The 18,891-nt window shown below is 38.3% G+C and overlaps 1 protein-coding gene across 2 annotated transcripts; it reads right to left on the reverse strand.

The window, feature by feature from the left end:
* Positions 1-229: 229 nt before the first annotated feature.
* Positions 230-10,986, reverse strand: LOC141605917 (peroxisomal fatty acid beta-oxidation multifunctional protein AIM1). Of its 2 annotated transcripts, XM_074424843.1 has the most exons (19): positions 10,511-10,986; positions 9,801-10,402; positions 9,521-9,739; positions 7,955-8,017; positions 7,796-7,852; positions 7,619-7,686; positions 7,247-7,328; positions 7,062-7,117; positions 5,843-6,145; positions 5,661-5,747; positions 5,259-5,433; positions 4,682-4,803; positions 4,360-4,523; positions 2,901-3,155; positions 2,406-2,527; positions 2,186-2,307; positions 1,948-2,096; positions 1,515-1,653; positions 230-502 (listed from the first exon to the last, which is right to left on the reverse strand). In XM_074424843.1, the coding sequence occupies exons 3-19, from the start codon at positions 9,555-9,557 to the stop codon at positions 458-460; spliced, it is 2,046 nt and encodes a 681-aa protein (XP_074280944.1). In that variant the 5' UTR covers positions 9,558-9,739; positions 9,801-10,402; positions 10,511-10,986; the 3' UTR covers positions 230-457. The 2 variants fall into 2 exon arrangements, with proteins under 2 accessions (XP_074280944.1, XP_074280943.1); XM_074424842.1 differs by lacking the exon at positions 9,801-10,402 and having other exon boundaries at positions 9,521-9,592; positions 10,689-10,986.
* Between the last annotated feature and the right edge of the window lie 7,905 nt (positions 10,987-18,891).

Raw genomic sequence — 18,891 nt, forward strand, 5'->3', positions numbered from 1 at the left:
TGAGAAATATTGTTCATTAACGAAATTAGTCATCGCACTTGTTTGAGAACCCTGGTTCGAAAAGCTGATGCAGGATCACCTTGTTCAATTTTTCTCAAAGTGGAGGCTTTGACTCAAAGATTATGGCGTTGTGTGATAAGCCACCATATCAATTTCGCGATGTCATGGCCGCCTTGAATTAAACTCAACCAGCACAAATGAAATTGTACACCATATATGCTCCTTGAAATTGGGAACATAAAATAAATGTTTGCATTATCTTATTGATATTCTCATCAAACTTTTATATTGTGTGACAGTAATTCAACATTAGTCCAATTCACCTGGAAACTTGTTTTATTTGTTGTAAAATGTCATCATATTCTAGTGTAAACCGGTGGTGGTTGGTGATGCATACTTCTTTGAATCACCAATCGATCTGAGGTGAAAGTTGTCTGATGGCTGTTAACATCTCCGTCTATAAGCGTGGTCTTGATGCAGACGCCGTCGAAGCAGGTGCACTCTGTAAGCAAAACAGAAATCATTACATAGTTCAGCTTCTCAGCTCTTGAACCATAGTTTAGACTAGAACACACTTTCAATTTTCCCGAGGGAGCTAAAGCTTTTGTTTTGCGCAAATTCTCATACGAGATCTCATCGGATTAAGATTGGAATGATATGTAACCATACACAGCAAGTCTTGCTTAAGACTGCAATATCCGTTTGCTACTCGTATTACCTAGACAACTACCCTTACCATATGATACCTATTTGGATCCGTTTTACTATTAAAACTGATATTGCCGTCTTAAACAAGAATTTGTAAGCCACATAATGGTGAGTTATTACTTTTTGAGAAGCTCCCAATGGTTTAGCGGGTAAATAGGCAAGTTTTCTGACTTAAATTGTGGGTTTTCTCACGTTTCCTTAATGTAAGAAAGTCTCGTGAGAGACTTATTGCTTACTTTGTTTAACAAGCTAAATACAGGCGAAAGAAGGCGACGGCTAAAAAATATAGAGCAATTGTTTCCGGATGACCACAATAATGATTGTGCCAAGAATTGCATCATTAGGATGTTGGTCCACTATACGAGACACACCACTACTATAATGACTCATTTTGCTTTATTGCATCATGTTCCAAAGCCAAAGATAAGTGAGTCTTTGGCTTCATGGGTGAATGAAGAAAATCTGAACTTAATGCCCTCCACATGGTTTTCACTTTTTTTAACAAGTGAGGTAATATTCTACGAGTTTTTTTTTTTTTTTTTTTTTTTTTGTCTTCTCTTTTTCTGCTGCATCATATGCAAATATGCAATGTAAGCCAGTACATTGCTGACTAGCTCAACTATCGACGGTTTTTTGCTTCTGTCTGAGATCACATCTAATTGAAATTATTTTGTACTCAATAATTTCCGGTACTTGTGTTTTTAAGTCATTTTGATTTAACTCATTATATCTATTGAGTCATTCTTACAATGTACACAGAACTACAGAAGAGGCAACACAACGAAGAAATGAGAGAATGTTCTCACCAGTGACAGGCCTTTGGCAACTCGTTCTTCCAAGTACCTTGACGGTTTGAAGAAATTGCCATACAAATCAGTCCACTTCTGCAGAGACTTATATATATGATTCGGCCCAACAGTATCTGCCCAGAAAACGATACCACCGCTGACAGAAGAAACAAAGAAAATTTGTTAGCTATTGGCGGTTGCAAGCTTGCATTCCTATCTTGAAGCAGAATTCGTTAAGCAAATGGTTTATCGAAAGACAGTCTCATGTTAATATAATGTAAGACCTACATCTAGGTATAACTCTTATTTATATAACCATCAACCCACTAATTTAAAGAATAACTACAGTTAACTTCACGTGTCAGTCTCATATGAGAAATTCTGTCAGAAAAGCTCGGCATATCACATATGTACAAGGCAAAGAACATTAATCACCGATAAGACAACTAACCGGTAAGAAGGGAAACTCATCCCAAGAACAGACGCTACATCTAGGTCAGATGCTCGGACCACAACTCCTTCGTCTAAAACACGACATGCCTCATTCACCACTGGAAACAATACCATCTCCAATATCTCTTGGTCTGAAACAGATACAGGCTGCATGGAAGGAGAAAATAATAGTGATCCACCATGAAATCACAAAAAAAAATATCTAGAGACAGACCACTTTAATCTCTTCTCCGTACCTTTCCACCTGGCATAATATTAGTCAACCTTCTTGATTCTTCAATAATCGGTAGGATAGAGAGGTCTGCTTTAGGCTTGCTTCCTTTTTCATAGGTATAATAGCCTTTGCCATTGTTTTTACCTAAAGCATGAAAAAGATGGATTTCATCAGCAATTTATGACGAAAATAAAACAGGAATTACTGACCAACAGTTTATAGTTTATGTAATCTGCAATTACCATTTCGGCCATTTTTCACAAGAAGCTCAACCAGCGGAGACGAAAAGGTTCGACCAGCAAACGCAGCATCGAATTCTTTTTTCACTGCAAGTGCAACCCCATATCCAGCCAAGTCTTGAAGCCTGGCAGAAATAAACCACTGTCTAATTTTCATCGATCAAACAATAGATGCCAGCAAATAGATAGCTGGGCTGACCCAAAAGTAATGATCAAGGATAATAGCTGTGTCTACTAGTGAGCATCCATCATTACGCAATTGTGCTACAGTAATTGGGCTTCTATGAAAATTATTTTAATTTCCCATAAAAAGGAATTAAGTTGTGTAACCAGTTATATCACTGACTACTGTAATAAAAAAAAAAAAATTGTCAGAGTTGGGTCTAATTGTTTGTTTGTAGCATTTGTTGGCTTGTAGGCTTGTAGCCATAGAAGACTGAGCAAATTCAAAAATTTTCTTGTTACCAATTAACAAAGATATGGGTTTGAGGAATTTACTGGAAAGGTCCCATAGGCAGGCCAAAATCGCTGATCACTCTGTCGATCCTGAAAACATCGACCCCCAAATTTGCCAGGAGATGAGCACTCTGATTGTATGGGAAGAAAGTCCTATTCACGGCAAATCCAGTGCAGTTACCCACCACGACAGGAACTTTTTTAATTAATTTTCCAATATTGATGAGATCCAGAACAACTTGGGCTGAAGTCTTATTTGTCCGTACAATTTCCAGCAGAGGCATGACATGCGCAGGACTGTTCAACAGAGAGGCATATCCAATTAAAAAAACAATGCAAATTGTCCATAACCATAACAGAAGCAAAATTAGAGTTAAAACAAACTCGAGCAACTAAAGCATTAAACTCCATGGTCATTAAGGTGAACGCTATGCTAGTCAAAATCAGCAAGCAATCTGTTGCAGTTTCCATAGGTATTTTGACCCCAAGGCAAACTCTATGCTAGCTATCTTTAAATTACTAAAGGTTGTCTGCTGTTCATGAGTAAAGGTTCTACTTACCTAAATGAGTTACATGTACAACAGTCAATAGGTATTATCTCTCTTCTTAAAAACACAAATTCACTAAAAAAATTTGTTTGAAATAATTAAAGTTCTTTATTGTCAGGCGTCCTAGTGAAACAGTACAGGGGAACTTAGAATATTGAATGTGGACGATCATATTAGATGGAAGGAATATTGTGTACTTTTAGCCACAAGTATAATTAGGAGGTTACCACATAAAGTAATCAGGAAATAAATGGTTAATACGAAGGATAAATCAACATCAGAATTGACATTGAGAGTATGAACAACATTGCTTATAGAAGGTCAACAAAGAATTAGGAGATGGATGCATATTATCTCAGTCCTAACCTATGGTGCGTTCCTTATATTAGAAATTTAATTATAGGGGGACCTGGAACCTATGCTACTCCAACTCGGTTAGAAGGGTCGGACACGGGTGCGTATCCAAGTGTCGGACACGGCTACTTTATGAAAAATTGGCAAGTTTTTGGTCTAAAATGAAGTGTCTGAGTGTCATACCAATGTCCAAGGGTCGAGTGTCGGACACGGGTACGTGAACTCATATGAAGTGTCGAAGTAACATAGCCTGGAACCTCACATAGAAGGATTTTTACCTTTCTAAAACGCATCATAGCTTGATGGAGACACTATAACTTAAAACCCCAAAACTACAAATACCACTCAGTGACAGCGATTTGGGGAAGGAGCAAAACTCTCAATTAAACCATGACCATACCACTCAATAACACAGATTACAGGAGCAACTTTCCAATTTACACCAATATAAATAACATCATTAGACTGAGACGAGACAATTAAAAATCAGTGACTGAGCTCAAACCTAAGATAAGAAATGCTAAATAATAGCATAACTGCATAACAACATTTGACAGGCAAAAACATCATCAGTTTTAGCATCAAGAACAGCATCATACCTGAAAAAATGTGCACCAACTATGCGTTCCTGAGAACTGGTCCTTTCCCCAACAATATTTAGGTCAATAGTTGATGTATTTGTTGCTAAAATGCAATGTGGCGGGCAGGATTTCTCAAGGTCGCTGAATATTGTTTGTTTCAATGAAACATTTTCAATTACAGCCTGGTAGACAATATACATACTCTTAGCAAGTAGAATGAAATTCCTCGGCACATTTAAATCATCACCAGTGTCAAACTGAAACAACACTCTTTATAACCGTACAACACTTGCCCTTATACAAACAGCTTTATGAAGTTGCAGGTGTCTAAAAAGCTAACCTCAATGACCATATCAACATCCTTAAATTCCGAGTAGTCCAGAGTACCTTTGAGCAATGAAGTTGCCTTCTCTGCCTTGTCCTGTGCTAACTTCCCTCTTGTGACTAATCCCCTAATGTTGCCTGCATAGCTCATTTTAGAAAGGTTCTTAGAAGGTGTGTTACCCTGACTCTCCGACACAAATGTCGTGACTGATATGTGTCGAGTGTCGAATACGGCTATTTTGTGCGAAAATTTTCAATTTTTTGGTCTTAAGTGAAATGTCGAAGCGTCGGTATCATGTAGGTCATAGGATACGATAGGTGTTGCACACGCGACATGGTAGCTAAGTAAAGTCACAGAGTAACATAGCTTAGAAGTAACAGCTAGTCGCTTACTTTAGAAAAGCTAAAAAATCACACCAGAAAAATTTGGTTAACAATGTAGATAACTAGATAAAAGTATAAAAAAACAGTAAAATACACTCTGAATCCTAAACTCATCTCAGCTCCCTATACTAAAGTGGGACAAGGGCAGGGAGTTGAGATAATAAAAGAGCACTTGTTTGGTGGAAAGTGGAAACTAAGATAAAAAGTACCTTCAACTGATTTTAACCCTTTGGAAAGAAATTCAGTGTTAATTTCCTTCAGAACAACATTTATGTTACCCAGGAGTAAGGCAGTTGCGATACCAGAGCCCATTAACCCCCCACCAATCACAGCAACTTTGGATACGCGCCTTGGTTTCAACCCAACATCGGTAACACCAGGTACCTGTCAGAATTGCAGTTCAAAAGGCACGTTGTGAAATGAGCAGAATAAGGATTCAAAAACTAAAGTAAGATGAGAAGGCTAGAACACTGATAATGGAGTACGAATGCCAGGTGGTCAGTAACTTACACAAAATGTAAGGGATTATTATAAAATTGAATTGTAAAGAGAATGATTGATGGAAGGGAACTTTTTATTTAAAAAAAAACGGACGTGAGAGTTGGAAGAACCTTTGATGTCATACGCTGGGCAAAAAACGCATGCACTAGACCTTTTGAAGTATCTGTCACAACGAGCTCTTTAAAAACTTTAGCTTCCTGGGGCAAATATTTAAATGTCAGTTTCATTGTTCATTCATTGTAGAACAGATTCAACAAAATGCAAAAGAAACAAATTTAAAGATCTAGTATACCTTTAGAACCCCAGAATAACCTCCATGTATGATACCGTCCTCAATAACATCAAGGCATGCTTGGTGCTGTGGCATGTTTCGCGCAGTCTGTTTTGCTTGTTGTCTGGCTTTCATTAAGAAATCATGTGTTTCACGGAGGGAGCCTAGTTTTTCTGTCATATGAAGTGAGCGTACCCAAGGTTTCCGACTTTCTGCTATATCTAGAGCCCACGAGCATGATACATTTAGCAACTCGTGAGGTGGCACAACGTCATCGATTAGGCCAAGCTTTTTCCCTTCCTCAGATGTGATTGGTTTAGATGACTGTGAAGAAAGAACAATGAGCAAACAAAATCAAAAGATACTTCCCACTTACCATACTATTATGCATAAAACATCATACTTGGTAGTCCTATTTTCCAGGCAGTACAGGAGCTCAATATCATACACGGAAGAAAAGTGTGCATTTTTGTCAAAGAAAAACTGAGAATATCTCAGACATTCCAGCTAATAAAACATAAATATCCAGTATAACCGAGCAGCTTAACTCAAGACACTAAGCCGAGTTTGAACATACAAGTGACATACATTGTGGTCGTATTATTATCTATTTCACAGTTGGTCAGAGAATTGCAGCAACTAAAATAAAGTTAATACAAAGTTGATTTGCAAGTTATAATTTCTTGATAGCAAAGACTCCTAATGGATAGCTTGAAAAACTCTTGTTCAGTTAAGATGTTTGAGTGTCAGCTGCAGCATCAAATTGCTACTTACCTTAATGAAGTTCAGCAATGGACTTCTTATTAAGTTATAACTAACAAAACCATCAATTGTGTTTGTGGTCATTTTTAATATTCCCAGATTCCCAGATTTCGAGCTTCGGCAGCACCAATGTAGTCATATCCTCATATGTAATGCTATAGCCAGCTCTCAAATCATATGAGCGGGTTGATTAATCATTCAGTAATATTCTCAATCAATTAGTGTTTTAAATGACTAATCAAATGCACTGATGGGCAACAACTAGTTGGAAGTTATTTAGGTAAAAACAAAAATTTGTATAACACAGATCCAATATCAGGAGATATGCAACTACAAGGACTTGAATACTAAAACTAAAGTCTTATAAGTGAAAATGAAGTTGCAACTTGTGTAACACATGTCTGATATCAAGGACCAAAAAAGTCCAAACATTTCATTCACATGTTAGGATAGTCAAGACGTCGAGAAAGCATCTTACCAACATCATCTCAACTGCCTTTTTCACGCCAACAAGCCTGGGAAGACGCTGTGTCCCTATTTGTCATCAATCAGTTTCAAATATTTCAGCTGTATTATCCCAACCAATTTAAATAGAGACTGATAGAGAAAAACATAAGCCATTGTCACTATATATGTTGCTTTGACACAATAAAATGCTTGTACCTCCAAATCCAGGAATCACTCCAAGTGACAACTCAGGTAATCCAAGTAGGGCTTTTGGAGCAGAAATTCGTGCATGACAACCCTGCAGATAGTTTAGTGTAAGATTCTGAAGAAGCAGTGAAAGGGGAAAAAAATCATATTTCTTATTCTTGAACAATAAAGGAAGATTCTGTTCAGGGGAGAAGAAAAAAAAAAGAACATGCGTCACGATTTTTAGATTTCCTAATAGAGTTTTATCTAGCATCTCATATCTTCCCTCTTCCAAGCTTCGTTCTCAAATTAACTTTTCAATAAGAAACATACTTAAATTAGAGAGGCCAAAGGAAAACATAAAACACTCTCTTAAGATGCAAGTCAGAAATTGTCACGAACCAGCGCCAATTCCAAGCCACCTCCAAGTGCAAGTCCTTGAATGGCAGCAACGGAAGGTTTTCGAGCATCTAAGGTCATAACCAACAAACAATTTGGACTCTTTTACAACAGAAAAATAAATATTTATTAAAGCTTATAATATCAAAATACAAACGTAAAAGTAAGTTTAGTAAGGACCTTCAATGGTATTGACAACAAGATCGACTGAAACATCCGGTAATACAGATTTATCCCCTGCACAACCAAATACACAACCAAATACCCTTGTCATTAATCCAACAAAATTAAAATACTCGTCAAACAATCTCAATCGGATATAACAGAGCAACAAATTACCAGTCTTGTGAACTTTCTCAAACACATTTATGTCAAAACCACCAGAGAACTTGCCGCCTTCACCTGAATTGACCAAATAAAAACATAAATAACACACAGCAGTATAATTATGATACAGTCATCATTACATGATTCATACTAATCCAATTATCATATGTGATCTAAGCAATTATTAAAAACAAAGTTGTATAACCACGCAATCATATTTCCTGTAATGACCCGCTGCAGCGTTAGGAGATGCCTAGTGTGACTGTATAGAAATGGGTGGTCCACACATTGAGCTAGCTTTTGGGCGAGTTCTAGTATAACTATATCAATCGCACCAGAAAAATATAGTGCAAGTCACAAAGTCACCCGCTGGCAACGCTGGTAATGGTGTACTGCTGGGTTGGGTCAGGGTTTCAAATTCTAGTTCAAAGACAGTGGCGAGTACGCCTAAGATCGGAGCATGGATGAATGTTATTAAGTTATATGAATCATGATCCATTGCAACAGTGAATGAGAAGTGAGTCCCACGTCGGTCATATGGGGATTAACGAGGGCTTTATACATAAACGAGTTCTTTAACCATTTTGAGAAGCTTCCTGATTTCTAGTTTGGTGTCCAACATAAAGTCATAAACTCATCACCAGATTTTTTCCTTCTGTGCATTAGTTATGAACTTATGATCACTAAGTTTTGTGATACCACTCTTTCATAACTTGCATTTGAAACACAATTATTATGCTCCTTAGGGTGTGTTTGGATAGCAAAAGTAGAGGGAAAGGAAGGGGAGGGGGAAGGAGGGAAGAGAAAGGGAGGTAAGGGAAGAGGAGGGCAAATGAAATGTGGGTGTTTGGATACAATTTCTTTCCAAATCTTGCCTATTGTGGAGAGATTATGATTTGCCTTGGAAGAGGGAAAATGGAACCCTCCAAATCTCTCCCCCTCCATTTCCCTCCACCCTTATTTGCTATCCAAATAAAGGATTTTCAATCCCCTACTCTCCCTCCCTTTCTTTTCCCTCTAAATCACTCAATCCAAACACACCCTTAATTTTTCTGCAAATTATTTTTCCTTCTATTTCTTATTATGTGCACGTTTCCTTTTTTTCCCTCAAAATAAGCCTCCGAGTCTCCGACTTCTGGCTTTAAAAACATTGCTTTGAAAAACAAACCTGCTTTATTATATTCTTAACCAAAAAAAACAGAGTACACAATTCACAATATTTACTCAAATATTTAAATGATTATCTAAATGAGAAATTTCATGTTTCCAAAGCGAGGAGATAACTGCCATAACCCTTCCTTCACAAAAATCTTCATGTTTACTTTCACGCAGTCTACAAGATAAACCATTTGACCATAGTTTATTTCATTTACATAGGTAACCATTTAAATACGATTGTGATGTTAGTATACTTTTTTCATAAGAGTTTCAAGGACAAATATAACATTATATTTCATATCACAACCGGATTTACTTTTTGACATATTTATGATCAAAACCATGAAACATCAACCATAAAATGTGAAATATGAACATCATCATGAAAGGAAGGGATTAGTAAAAAAACTGAGGGAGTACCAGTAAGAACAATAGCTTTGACATCACTTCTCTTCATCGCTTCGTCGTATTTTTCCTTCAATCCCGCAATTACTACACCACAAAAGCAAAACCAAATCACAACTAATATAGACTAAATTATAATCGTAAAATCCTATTCATAGTGACTAAAAATATCGAAGGAAAACTTGTAAAAATTGAAGAAATCACTTGGAATCAAAACAAAATAAATGCAGGGTACTTATAATCGCAAAACACTAGTCCCCCCGTCTCAAAATTATCTTCCCACATTCCTTTTAACTTTTTAAGTCATCTCGAAAAAATCTTCCCACCTTCTCTTACCAATCCTACTAGAAAACTACTATTGATTTCTTTGCAAATTTTTGTCTCAGTCATCTCTACTTTTCATCATTCAATTATATAAATTGTTTTCTGCGTAAAATGAATTTTGAGACGGAAGAGAGTACTACGTAGTACTTCTGTAACTAAAATATCAAAAACAATGAAAAAAAATTGAAAAATTGAAGAATTTCCTCAAAAGCAAATCAAAACTAAATACGAAGTACATTCTAATCTCAAAATACTACTACTGCGCAACTAAAAAAATCTCAAAAATTAACAAATTACTCGGAACCAAATCAAAATTTATCTTCGACAGAATTCTAATCGCAAAATACTACTACCGTGAAGCTTAAATCAACAAAATTGAAGAAAAAATTGTAAACAAATTGTAGAAACTGCACGAAATCAATTCAAAACTAATCACTGACAAAATTTTAATCGCAAAATACTACTACCGCGAAACTAAAATTCTCACAATTGAGACAAAATGTAAACAAATCAAAGAAATTGCACGAAATCAAATCAAAACTAATCACCGACAAAGTTCTATCGCAAAATAAGCTACGGCGAAACTAAAATTATCACAATTGAAATAAATTGTAAACAAATCAAAGAAAATGCACAAAATCAAATCAAACTAATCACGGACAAAGTTCTATCGCAAAATACTCCTACCACGAAACTAAAATTATCAAAACTGAAGTAAATTGTAAGCAAATCGAAGAAATAAGTTGAATTGAAATCAAAGCTAATACAGACTAAATTATAATCACAAAATGCTATTTAATCGTAATTTGCAAATCATATCAAAAAAAAATGAAGAAAGAGTGAAAATTGAAGAAATTACTAGGAATTGCAAGAGCGTTAACAGGAGGATTCGAAAGAGTGATGATCGCGACGCCATTTTTAGTTACTTGCATCGTAACTCGAGCTCCCGCCATATCTGTCTATGTATCTATGCTTTATTTGGATGCAAATCAAAGAAGTTAATTAATAAGCGAAATTACAGATAGAGATAGAGGTCAGCGATAAACAAGTGCAATAATTTAATCAATCAGTTATCCTTCCTTTTCATCGTTTGTTTATATTTGTGTGTTTTCGGTGAAGTCTTTTTTAAAATGTTGGTCTTTTGTTATTTTCGGGTTTGACACGGTCAATTTTTTAGGTGTTTTCAATGTAGATACAAAAAACACAAACTTCCATTTACAATATAAGTATTCTTAGGTTTGAGACGGGTTATTGACAAGTACTCCCTTCTAGTTACTCATTTCTTCTCTCTTTCGTTTTTCATGATAATCGGATTTTCTTCCCTCTTTTCTTTTTTGGAAAGATTTGTGTGGTCCAAATGATATATCTGTCTTCAGAAAATATCTGAAAAGAAAATGAGATAGAATGAAAAGGAATAGTAACTTGCACCTTTTTAAAAGGAAAGTGTAATTGAACGAGTGACACACGCTGATAACGAAAACGATCGTACACAAATACTATTGAATAGTTGTTCTATTGTACGATTGTTATATATGAGTAAAAAAAAGTATATTTAGAACAAATTATGTATCTCACTAAATAACATCAATAAAATCGATAAACAAGCTGTTTTGAGATTGTATAAAAATGGGATAATTTTATTTGAAAATTTGTATTTAAGAAAACTACTCAACTACCAATATGTGTGTTTTATATGAAAAATTGTATGGTTGTAAAGTGAGGTGGCAGTATGTAGAAAAGAAGTTTACGTACGAAACTTTGGTCCAAGTTTCGTGGAATCATTAATAAAATGGAAATGGACGGTAGCAGTTTTATTTCTTGGTAATGAGTAATGACTAAGAAGTTGTATGGAAAAAACAAGGTATTAATCACGAGGAAGACTATTTAGGATTAATTAGTGTAGGAGCTAGACCTGGCAAAATGGGTCAGACCCGAATGACCCGACCCGAAAAGGCTGACCCGAGACCCGAAAATGACCCGAACTTGCTTGACCCGAATATGACCCGAAACCCGAATTGACCCGACCCAACCCAGACCCGACCCGAACATTGTCTGACCCAATGTTGACCCGACCCGAGGTGACCCAATTCGAAAACACTCGACTCATAACTGACCTGATCTCAAATGACTTGAAGTGACCCAAAATGACCCGAACGACTAGTACTAACTCATATTAATACTATATATATCAAAATAAAGCTTCATTGGTTACAATAATCCCTAATAAATGGTTAAATTTGCAAAATAGCATTTTTTAATCAAAATAGTATTAACTTTAGTGCTTAGCCATTAACTCAAAAGCAACCCGACCCAAAATGACCTATACCCGAAAATGACCCGACCCGAAATGACCCGACAATAGGTCACCCGAAATTGACCCGAAACCCGAAAGTGACCCAATCCGACCCGAAATATGTGGCAGACCCGAAATGACCCGACCCGTACCCGACCCGAGTGACCCGTTTTGCCAGGTCTAGTAGGAGTGGTGTGGGATGATATATGTTGCAGAATGCAGAGTACGTAGTCAACTATCGTTCTCATACAATAATGCAGAATGACGAGTGTGTAGTGTTCATACACTAGTTATGGTGATTTTTCTTGTAAATTAACGTTTTGAACTAAAAAGTTGAGAAATTGAGGTTTCTATAAATATATTGTTGAATATGAGCTACGTAGGATTGATTTTACGGAAGGAAGTTAAGTGTCGCTGAACCAATCAACGGCTTTGTTCTTTGAGAGTTTTGGTGAAAAAAATACTCTCATATACAACCAAAAAAAAAAAAAAAACTATTTAGGGTATGATTATTCACAAATTCTCATTTGTGATGACGATATCCGTCACAAACTTGTGACGGATACTGTTTCCTCTCACAAATGACCCATAAAAAGGTGAGTGGGGAAGCACATGGACACTGGCGATTATGGAGGGGGTGCAGGGGATGCACCCGCACCCCCTTTGTTAAAAAATAAGTATAATTTTGTGTAATTAAGAGACATATTAACTATGTTGGTTTAGTGGTTGTGTGTAGTTTTTCCGAATCCATTTTTGAAATAATGGTCAAAAATAAAATATTTGTCGTTTTGGGTCGGTTTTGAAAATATTTGTCAAAATGGTGTCCACGTAGGCTCGGGATTTCTGGACCTAAAACACGCCACTACAAATGGCGTGTTTATAATGAGTAGGGAAAGAAACTTCATTAAAAAATGGACTAAAACAAACACGCCATTGGGAATGGCGGGTTTCGGAGGGGAAACACGCCATCCCCTATGGCGTGTCTTGTGTGATTTTTTTTTTTTTTTTTTTTTTTTTTTAAGTTTAGTCAGTTGAGTAAAAAAATTATTGTAAAGACACGCCACTACTAATGGCGTGTTTCCTTCACAAAACACGCCATTAGTAGTGGCGTGTTTCAGGTCTAGAAATCCCGAGCCTACGTGGACACCATTTTGACAAATATTTTCAAAACCGACCTAAAACGACAAATATTTTATTTTTGACCTTTATTTCAAAAATGGACTCAGTTTTTCCTTATTCAAGGTCATGGGTTCAATACTTCTAGTGAACATTTTCTATTTAATTTTTTTTTACAATTTGTGTTGTATATTATTCCCAATCAAACAAGAAATTATTATGTTAGAACCAAATTTCTCATTATATAAATATATTTCCGCAACTTCCGTAATTTCGTTAATTTTTTGCACCCCCGTCTATTGGACCCGAGAATCGCCTCTGCACATCGGAGTACCCCACCTTGTCCTCTCTCCCTTTTTCTGAGAGGTCACAAGCTTGTGACGGCATTAGCCCGTCAAAAGCAAGACTAGCTGATGATTATTAGCGTCCGGATTTTCTCCATTACTCTTCTCTGCATTACATATCCATTACTTACCAATGAACCAGATTACTTATGGAGAGAAAAATAAAGAACCCGGATTAGTTTTGAACACTTTAAAATCTCCACCTCAATTTTGATACAATCTTAACAAATCTAAACGGTTATTTTTTTTTCAAATCAAATCCTATACATTCACACATAAACGGTTTTTTTAAGGATTTAACAATCAAACTAACTTCATAAGAAATCCGTAGGCCCCAAGTCGCACTAATACCGTTTATCAACAAGAAGCGAAACCACCCGAAACATCCAACAAATATAAGATTGTGGAATTCGACGACACTAAGAAAATGTTGCAACCAATCGTTAGTTGGCGCAGTGGTAGCATGGGACTGCGCTTGGTAGGGAGGTCTGCGGATCGATCTCCCACAACTGCGATTGGGAGGGGTTTAAATACCGTAATTTTTGGACACGCCCCGAAATCCGGATTAGTCGGTCCAATGTAGTTCGGATTACCAGATGGTTTAGACCAAAAAAAAAAAGAAAATGTTGCAGACTATAAACTGGTATGATTCTCGATAAAATGTGAAACGGCCGATTAAAAACCACACTGGCGGTTCGGAGGAGCTAGGATTTAAACTCCACGCATCGAAAAATTTTCAGCGGGGACAAAGGTAATTCGGTAAATGGCATAAGGGAACCCGAAAAAAGATGAAAAATTATAACTAAGAATTTCTCCACCATTGGTTGAGAGTGACACTGCTACTTATTCGATCATTTGAATTCTTCTCCATATGAACTTACATAGAAAACTTGCTTTAAAAAATAAGTATCGAAAAACTTACTCCTGGGTTGTTCTAGCAACGCCAAACTTTCTACATAACCATCCATGAAGCATGCTTTCGATTTCATTTTAAAGTCAAACCTTTCTTCCCCGGTTTCCAAGTCGTAAACATATATCGTCCTATCCACAAACCTCGACTGTAAATAAACGTTACCATTACTCTTTAAGTATAGGAAAGATTTATTACTGAAATCCAGGTAATACATCTCTACCCACGAGTATACATCACAAGTTGTATTTCCCTTTTGCCTCGTCCATACACGAATTTGTCCAGAGCCACCCTGTCCGGAACAATCAACAAGTGCAAGTGACTCAAATAAGACCGATAGGCATCTCGATCGCTGTTTTAGTCCCCCACCGCATTTAAAATCAGGTAATTTTAAGCAAGTGACGGCCTCACTCGACAGATTAAAACATAGGTAATGTGTCACATTACTTGCCTTTCTCTCAACCCTAACCAGCCAGTAAATCCCACCTTCAAAAGTAAAGGTAAGCGAAGAATTCGACAAATACTTGACATTATCAATTGAACATGCCTTCTGTTGTGTGTAAGTCCAAGAACGAGAACCAATGTTATATACATATATATGCAAGGGAGAATTATACATATAAAGGTTCACCACCTTAAAATTATCACTTATCGAATCAAACCCAAACCCGATATTATTAAAACCCGGATTCAAATCCCATTTATGAACCGGGATATCAACAACTTTCCCAATTGCCGGGTTCCATAAGAGGATAAAGTTTACTCCTTTGTCGACAAGCGGCGAAGTAGTAAAGCGGACCAACAAGACACCATCGACGTTACCCAATATAGAATAACTTGCAAAATATCGGAAATTGCTTAGGCTAATATTCTTAATAGTCTTAAGAGTTGTACTACTAAAAATATACAATCCCCGTGTTACAGACTGGTCGCCAAAAGACAATACGTAGTACTTACAATCTTGTTTGATACCATGTTGAAGATGATGTTGACGGAAATTACGATCGGAGATAATCGAGTTCCATAATTTGCAAACCCCCCTTAATTCCGATAGATTTTTCGCTGGCAGCCATTTAAATACTTCCGGTAATAGTTCTGGAGGAAACCAATCGATCGTCTTTGTAGTCTTCATACTAGGGTTATGGGATTTTCTTTTTGGAAATCACAGTATGAATGATCGTGTTCGGCATTAGGTTTTTTATCATCGGTTACAAAGTAAATTATTCTAGGTTTTTAAAAGTGTGATAATAATAATATCACAAATTGTTTAATAGGACCGTCTCATACCATGAGACCAGTCCATTAACTAAAGGGCCAACTATTCGCACCAAAAAAAAAAAAACTAAAGGGCCAACTATATCCTAAAATAAGCCCATATAAACTAAAACTCAGTCTCCTTTCCTTCTCAGTCCCTCACCCTCACAAGTAGAGCTGGCCAACAGCACGGGCCGACCCGACCCGACCCGGACCCGGCCCGTCTTGGCCCGTTATTTTATGCAACTTGGCCTGGCCTGGCCCGGTCCGGCCTTAGCCCGCCGTTAACCCTGGCCTGGCCAGGGTCCTAAAATTCCAGCCCGGCCCGGCCTTGGCCCGCAATTTTAGCAAAAAAAATAAAAAAAATAAAATAAAATGGTAAGGCCCTTAGCCCGGCCTGCCCTTAGCCCGCCTCTGGTCCTGGCCCGGGTCAAGCATATCCCAGCCCGGCCCGGCCCGGCCAAGCCCGACCCTTCCCCCTGGCCTGGCCCGGGTTTGACCAGGAGAGCCCGGCCCGCCCCCTGGCCAGCGCCAGCCCGGCCCGGCCCTAACCCGGCCCGAGTACAGGGTCTACTCACAAGTCTCTCCACATATGACAGACCACAATCCAGTGCTTCAATTCCTATTCCTTCTACGCCATAGTCGTAAGCCACCGTTTCGCGCCGACCATCACCCTATCATCTTGCCTATAAACAACGATCTTTTCATCACAAATCTGTAAGTTTTAAACGTAATACACTAAGTTGTCTAATTAAACATTTAATAACTAAAACATAGAACTGATAATTTACCTTTTCGCTTACACAACAAAAGTCTTAGAACAGGAAGTTGTTAGATTAAAACTAAAGTCATTAAATTAAAATCCTACTTTACAAAAAATAAAGAAGCTACTAATCAATAAATCATGGTATACGAAAAATGCAAAATAGAGTTGTTAGTTTTGAAGTTAAAAGTGTTAGTTGTTGAAATAAGTTAATGAGTTTGATAAGTAAACACAAATTTGGGTGGAAATCATAAAATCCATATGTTTTATCTTAAAAATCAAAGTTTTCAATCTAAAAGACATTGAGTTGAAACAATTACGTACTTATCAAAAGTTCGTGCTCGGCGGTGGTACTATTGGTGCGTACGGGAACTGCACTAGCGGTCGGTGGGTAATACGAAGCAGTGTCGGTGGTGGTACAGTTGTTGGGAGAAAAACTGTAATGGCGGTCGGCGGCAAAGGTGGTTGTTCGTGTTTGTATGCTGGATTAGAGATCTAAAGGGCTTTCATTTTTTTTTGTTTATTATTATATTTTGTTTTGTAGGCAACTCTTAAATTTGGGCTACTTTCTCTTATTGGGCCCGTCCTATAGCATAGGACGGTCCTATAGGAGAGTTGCTGAATCCATCAATTCCGGTGATTTGTTTACTTACTCTATTTATAGGCGTCTCATACTAGAGAATATCTCCTATACACTACGAGTAACGGAGACAAATCATTTTTTTTGAAGGGAGCCTCGAAGGTCCTACTGTATTAATAATAAATCAGAACAAACAGCATCGTTCGGGATCAAAGGCAAGCCCTCCGACCACAGAAATTTACCAACTACTCTAGGAAAAGGATGGGCCAACGCATGAGCCACCCCATTGTTTAAACGACTAGTGAAAGACCAAACAACAGAATTAAAAGAAGAACGTAACGAAATAATGTCATCTAAAACTAAATCAAAAGTACTTCGGCCGGAACGAGATCTCCACAGCGCTTCAACCACTTGTAAGCAATCACTTTCGACGACGATATTCGTATGTCCTCTCCGACGTGCTTCCTTGACTCCTTCCAAGACCGCCACAGCTTCCGCAATATGACTTTCCCACAACTGCTCCAACACAAACGTCACCCCCCAAGGCACCTGACCCCTACCATCCCTACACACCATTCCCAGATTCACCCCCATTCCTTCTTGAACTTCTGCGTCGACATTGATTTTCACATATCCTTCCGGGGGAGCCACCCACCCCTTACACGCAATCTCCCTCCGCCTCACTCCATCTTCCTTCCGGCTGCTCAGCTTCACATAGCCTCCTCCCTCTATCTCCTCCATCACATCCCTTATCCTCTTCACCACGCCACACGGGTCCACTTCCCGAGCCTCAAAAACAACCTTGTTTCGATGCTCCCACAAAGCCCAACAACCCACCATAAACCATCCACATTCCCGTCCCCCAAACTCCCTCCATCGTGCCTCAATCCAATCTCTCACACTCCCTTCACCCACTTCCTCCTCGTCCCCCGCCAACCCAATCTCCTCCCAGACCCGCTGTGCCACCCCACAATGCCGGAAAAGATGTGTACTCGACTCAAAACAAGAATTGCAAAAGGAACAGAAAGAAGACTCACCTCGAACTCGAGTAGCGATGTTTGCTCTTGTTACTAAAGCTTCGCTGCACAACTGCCAAAAAAAGAGTTTCACGCGAGGCCAAACCGGGATTTTCCAGAGCCTAGTCCAAAGCCACTTTTCCCTCTCCCAATTTGAAGCACCCCCCACCTCCAAGAAGTCGCAGCCTCCCACCAACAGCCGATAGGCCGACTTGACAGAGAACACTCCATCCCTCTCCGCACTCAAAAACCAGTCATCATTAATGGCATTCTCGCTAAGACGTATATTCTTTATCCTAGTCCCTTCAAACCCCAAGAAAATGCTACCAATGAGCTGCTCATTCCAAGCTCCACCCCCGTCACTCAGTAAACCTGCCACCAACATGCCCTCGAGCCCCGGAGGTTGAGGTGTGATAACCCGCCCCAATTGGTTCGACACAACCCAAGCATCACCCCACACTCTAGTTGAGAGCCCGTCCCCAATGCGCCGTCTAAGACCCAATCCGAGAACCTCTTTAGCCTCGTGGATACCCCTCCAAGTATAGCTAGGGTGGTTACCAATATTTGAGGATAAAAAATCCCCATTTGGGTAATATCTAGCCTTCATAACACGAGCCCATAAACTCTCCGTCTCCGTAGTGAGCCTCCACGCTTGTTTACTCAGCAAGGCAAGGTTAAACAGCTTAAAATCACGGAAGCCCATACCACCCATACCCTTTGGTTGACAAAGCTTTCTCCACGAAACCCAAGAGATACCCCTCTTCCCCTCTTCATGCCCCCACCAAA

The sequence above is a fragment of the Silene latifolia genome, chromosome 10 (genome assembly GCF_048544455.1).
Source record: "Silene latifolia isolate original U9 population chromosome 10, ASM4854445v1, whole genome shotgun sequence".
In the NCBI taxonomy this organism is placed as follows: domain Eukaryota; kingdom Viridiplantae; phylum Streptophyta; class Magnoliopsida; order Caryophyllales; family Caryophyllaceae; genus Silene; species Silene latifolia.

Coding starts and splice junctions, on each gene's coding strand:
- LOC141605917 (XM_074424842.1), bottom strand. CDS start 10,782: ATGGCGGGAGCTCGAGTTACGATGCAAGTAACTAAAAATGGCGTCGCG. Junction 7,687..7,795: donor TGTTGTCAATACCATTGAAG/GTCCTTACTAAA, acceptor TTATGACCTTAG/ATGCTCGAAAACCTTCCGTT. Junction 2,308..2,405: donor TGTGAAAAATGGCCGAAATG/GTAATTGCAGAT, acceptor TTCATGCTTTAG/GTAAAAACAATGGCAAAGGC.